This window comes from Solanum dulcamara, chromosome 6 (assembly GCF_947179165.1).
Source record: "Solanum dulcamara chromosome 6, daSolDulc1.2, whole genome shotgun sequence".
NCBI lineage: Eukaryota > Viridiplantae > Streptophyta > Magnoliopsida > Solanales > Solanaceae > Solanum > Solanum dulcamara.
Window position 1 is genome coordinate 6,188,068 of NC_077242.1, and position 5,494 is coordinate 6,193,561.

General features: G+C 32.3%; 1 protein-coding gene across 1 annotated transcript; it reads right to left on the reverse strand.

Moving 5' to 3' along the window:
- Nucleotides 1-432: 432 nt before the first annotated feature.
- On the reverse strand, nucleotides 433-4,650 carry LOC129891878 (uncharacterized). The gene is made up of 5 exons (XM_055967349.1): nucleotides 3,700-4,650; nucleotides 3,163-3,465; nucleotides 946-1,048; nucleotides 764-846; nucleotides 433-453 (listed from the first exon to the last, which is right to left on the reverse strand). Exons 1-5 carry the CDS (start codon nucleotides 4,318-4,320, stop codon nucleotides 433-435), a joined length of 1,131 nt encoding a protein of 376 aa, XP_055823324.1. The 5' UTR covers nucleotides 4,321-4,650.
- Between the last annotated feature and the right edge of the window lie 844 nt (nucleotides 4,651-5,494).

Genomic DNA, 5,494 nt, shown 5'->3' on the forward strand with positions numbered 1-5,494 from the left:
TAGTAATCAAGGTATTGTCACGAGCTTTATAAGCCAGCACATTACGGCCTTGTGCTATCCCGGTTTTATGAGTATTTTTTGAGAATAAGCCTAATTCTCATAGGAAGCGGCCTACTTCCATACTCACATAGGTGAAATCTGTCGAGAGTGCTCCTGTAAATTTAACACTCCACCCATACGGGCTACAAATTTTCATTAAGAGTTTTTTAAACTCAACCTCCACAATTCACTACAGGAAACAATGCACTCACATCATAGGGAGGGAATAAAAATAGTGCATTTTTTTCACAACAAGTCATCATGTGATTCGTTTTTCCTATTGAACCTGGTTATAGGATCTCTAGTCTCCAAGTTGGGTTTCCTCATATATGACTCATGGATTTATAGGCTTCAATCCCATCCCCCTCGATGTGCTCCAGACCTTTTCTCTTGTTAAGGCCTTAGTAAAAGGATCTGCAAGATTTTCACAAGATTTGACATAATCAACATTAATGGTACCACTTGTCAAATATGATCTTACATTACTGTGTTTCCTCCTTATAGGTCTGGATTTACCGTTGTAATAACGATTTTGAACTCTACCAATTGCTGCAGTGCTATCACAATGAATTAAAATTGGAGAAATTGGTTTTTCAAAATAAGGTATTTGAAATAATAAATCTCTTAACCAATTCGCTTCCTCACTAGCTGAAGCTAAAACAATTAGTTCAGCCTCCATGGTAGAGTTAGCAATTATAGTTTGTTTTTTTGATTTCCAACAAACAGCACCACCACCCAATGTAAAAATGTAACCAGTGGTAGAACAGGAATCACCTGCTAGAGTGTTCCAATCTGCATCAGAAAAGCCTTCAAGTACAGCAGGATATTTTTTATAGAACAAACCACAAGTTTTTGTTCCAATTAAATATCTCATAACTCTTGTTATAGCATGCCAATGTTCCTTACCTGGCTTGCTAGTAAACCTGCTAAGTACTCCTACTGCATATGCAATATCAGGCCTAGTGCAATCAGTCACATATCTCAAACTTTCAATTACGCTAGCATATTCCTTTTGATTTATCACATCAATTTCACTTTGAACAGGAAATAAGTGTACACTTGAATCAAAAGGAGTTAAAACATGCTTGCATTCAAGAAAGTTATATTTTTTTAAAATTTTCTCAACATAATGTGACTGGTCAAGGAAAATTCCATCACATGTTCTAGTAATTTTTATTCCTAGAATAAAATTTGCCTCACCAAGATCTTTTATATCAAAATGGCTTCTAAGAATGTTCTTAGTATCATCAATAACATTCATATTTGAGCCAAAGATCAATAAATCATCAACATATAGGCAAATAATAACATGTGTATTATTCCAAGTCTTATGATATATGCACTTATCACACTCATTTGTTTTAAAATCATTTTCAATCATGCAGGAATCAAACTTTTCATGCCATTGTTTTGGTGCCTGTTTCAAGCCATATAGGGATTTAGTAAGTTTACATACTTTGCTTTCTTGGCCTGCTTCAACAAAACCTTCAGGTTGTTCCATATAAATTTCTTCATTAAGTTCTCCATTTAAAAAAGCAGTTTTTACATCCATTTGATGAATATGCAAATCAAAAATTGCAGCCATAGCAATTAAAAGTCTAATGGATGTAATTCTTGTAACCGGAGAAAAAGTATCAAAAAACTCTAGGCCTTCTAGTTGCTTAAACCCTTTAGCAACTAGTCTAGCCTTATATTTATCGATTGATCCATCTGGTTTTAACTTTTTTCGTAAGACCCATTTGCAACCAATTGTTTAACAACCTGGTGGTAAATCAACTAACTTCCAAGTTTTATTAGAAATTAGTGATTCCATTTCATCATTTACAGCCTCTTTCCAAAAAATAGAATCATACGAAGATAAAGTTTCTTGTAAAGTGAAAGGGTCATCTCCAACATTAAAAACATAAAAATCAGGCCCAAAATCTTTTTCTACTCTAGCTCTTTTACTTCTCCTTAACTCAAAATCATCAATTTCTTTATTTTTTAAAATGGAAGAAGAAGAACTAGGTAGTGATAAAATATTTTGTTCAATTCTTTGACCCCCACTATTTTTAGAATCAAAAGAAAATTTATTTTCATGAAAAATAGCATCACCTGATTCTATTACAATATTATCTTCAAGATTAAAAAATCTATAGGCTGTACTATTTGAAGCATAACCAAGAAAAACACAAGTAGTAACTTTCTTACCCAATTTTGTAACTTTGGGATCCATTAGCCTCACAAATGCTAGACAACCCCAAACTCTTAGATATCCCAAATTTGGCTTATGACCTTTCCACAACTCAAAAGGTGTTAGTTTAGTCTTTTTATGAGGCACTCGATTTAACACATAACACGCAGTCAAAATAGCTTCACCCCAAAAATTCAAAGGTGCATTTGACTCAATAAGCATGGCATTAGTCAATTCAACCAAAGTTCTATTTTTCCGTTCCGCTACACCATTAGATGAAGGAGAATAAGGAGGAGTAGTTTCATGAATTATTTCCAATGATCTAACAAAAGAATTAAACTCATTTGACTCATATTCACGGCCTCTATCACTTCTAATTCTTTTTATTTTCTTTCCAAACTGATTTTCAACCTCATGGAGAAAAAATTTAAAATTTTCAAAAGCATCACTTTTATTTTTCATTAAGTAAACATATGTAAACTTAGAAAAATCATCAATGAAAGTGATAAAATATCTATTTCCTCCACAAGTTAAAATTCCTCCAAGTTCACAAATATCAGTGTGAACTAATTCTAATAAATCAGTTTTTCTTTCAACTTTAAAATGAAGCCTTTTAGTGATTTTTGCTTTACTACAAGCTTCACACTTTTCAAAATTCTTTTTAATCACTGGATTAATCCTAAATTACTCATGATTCCAACATAACGATCATTAATATGACACAAACGAGCATGCCAAAAATTAGTAGAAGAAAGCATGTAAACAGAAGTAGAAATTTTATTCATTTCAACATTCAGTTTAAACATCCCATCACAAGCATACCCCTTTCCCACAAAAATACCTTTTTTCACAATTACATATTGATCAGATTCAATAATTTGTTTAAAGCCTGCTTTATTAAGAAGAAAACTAGACATCAAGTTTTTTCTCATGGAAGGAGTATAAAGTACATCTTTCAAAGTTAATATCCTTCCAGAGGTAAAACACAATTCGACATCTCCCATTCCAAGCACTTGAGTAGTATGAGAATCACCGAGCATGATGGTTTTGGGCTCTCCAAAAGGAGTATATTTTTTAAACCAATCTTTGTCATAACAGACATGACGGTTTGCATCAGAATCAGCCCACCATCCATCAACATTCTCAACCATGTTTATGTCTGTAATCATTGCCACAAAAGGCTCTTCGGTAACGTTTGCCTGAGGTATAGGATCACGTTTCCGGTATCTGTAAAATCGAGCAATATACCCACTCTTGCCACAGATAAAGCACGGTCCTTTATCATAAACTTGTTGATTTTGGGCTTGGCTATTTTCACCATTATTTTTCTTGGGAAGTCTACCATTATTTTTCTTGAACTTTTTCTTCTTAGGCTTCAAAGAGGTATTTTTGCTAGATTCAGGAGTAATATATTTTGAAGTAACTAAATTTACCTTCGTTGTGATGTTGCTCTCTTCATTTTGTAAAAGTGCATCTTGACCCCTTGCCTCCTCTTCCATGCGGATTTTCATGATCAAAGTCTCAAGAGAGGTTTCCTTTTGTTTGTGGCGCATAGTTTTTTGAAACTCCTTCCATGAAGGTGGAAGTTTGTCTATTATGCCACAAACAATAAGATTGTCTCCAATTTTGACTTCCTCAGACCTGAGCTCTCTAACGATCATTATAAAATCTTGAGCTTGGTCTATCACTGATTTATCATCCACCATTTGGAAACGAAAAAATCGACTAGCAGCATATTTTTTCGCTCCAGCTTCTTCGGTATCATATTTACTCTGCAATGCTTTCCATATTTTCTTTGCACTAGAGTAAGTTCTATCATAATAATCATAAAAATTATCAGATAGACAATTAAGAATATAATACCGACACTTGTAGGAATCATTATTGTACTTTTCCACTTTCTCTTGATGAGAAATTAGTTCATCGTTATCCATGGAGAGGATGTCAACTTTATTAGGATTTTTTTGAGTCAACACATATGAAACATTGAGAAGACTTAAGTAGAAAAGTACTTTACCCTTCCATCTCTTGAAATGATTACCATTAAACCGAAATGGTTTGTTTAGATCTCCCATCTTGATATCCGCGGATTTTTCAATTGTAGCCATATTGAATCTCCTTAAAATTGTTGGTGAAATTATAAGATTACAAATTACAATTGAAAAATAAAATGAAGAAATTAACTTCACTTCTTGGCTGAGGCGCGGATATCTCGCTCTCTTTAAGGAGATTCAAGCCCACTGCAGTAAATCGTTTCACTGGTCCAGCAGTAATCCTCTTGACTTGTCCCCTCCAGGATACAACAGCCTTATCACAAAAATGTAACTCAACAAACTCTGGACAAGAGTTGAGTTTAAAGCTCTACACAAAGAACACCTCCCTTCAACTAATAAGAACTCTCTTTTTTATATAAACTTAACTCTCTCAATTTTTTCTTCTCTTATTCTTCCATTTCAAAACAAAGAAGATCTCTCTATTTATAGGAGAGAAAATCATTCAAAGATGAAAAAATAATAGAATGCCATCATTATCATCATTTAGTGTACCATTATGATTTAGTGCACCATTATGATTTAGTGCACCACTTATTAGTGATAATTAGATTAAAAATACATAATAATATGATTTAGTGCACCACTTATTAGTGATAATTAGATTAAAAATACATAATGGTATGATTTAGTCTTGCACTAAATAAAGATGATAATGAAAGACATTTTATGCACTAAAGAAAGAATAATTAAAGATGACATTAAATGTCATCAAAGGACAATTGCTAAAATTGCAATTTAATAAAATGTTAAAATGCTCACACTAACATAGCTTAGTTAACTTTTATAGAGAATTATATTTCCCATATCTCAATTTATGTAATATATTTCTATGTCTATTTATGTGACATATTTTTCTAATTATAAATAGTGTCTTGCAATTAGTTATAACCGATTCTACTTAGAACTTGATTATTTGTTAATTGTCAATATGATAATTCATAAGAATAACAGGAACTTCAAATTCAAAGGGATTCCAAGTATTTTATATCTTGTGATAAATTATTTAAATTACGTTGTCATTCGTCTCTACAGAGAAGAGAAGTCAATCAAGTGGCAGATGATTAATTAGCTAAACATGGAAGTGGATACTCCATTATTAGTTATTGATAGGACTTTGTGATTAAAAAAAATAAAAAGAAAAGGTAATTGTGTTTTCCCTGCTAGAACTGGCTATTTATTTTCTTGAAAAATATTTTTTTATTTTATTTTAAAATTAGTGTGTGGTTAT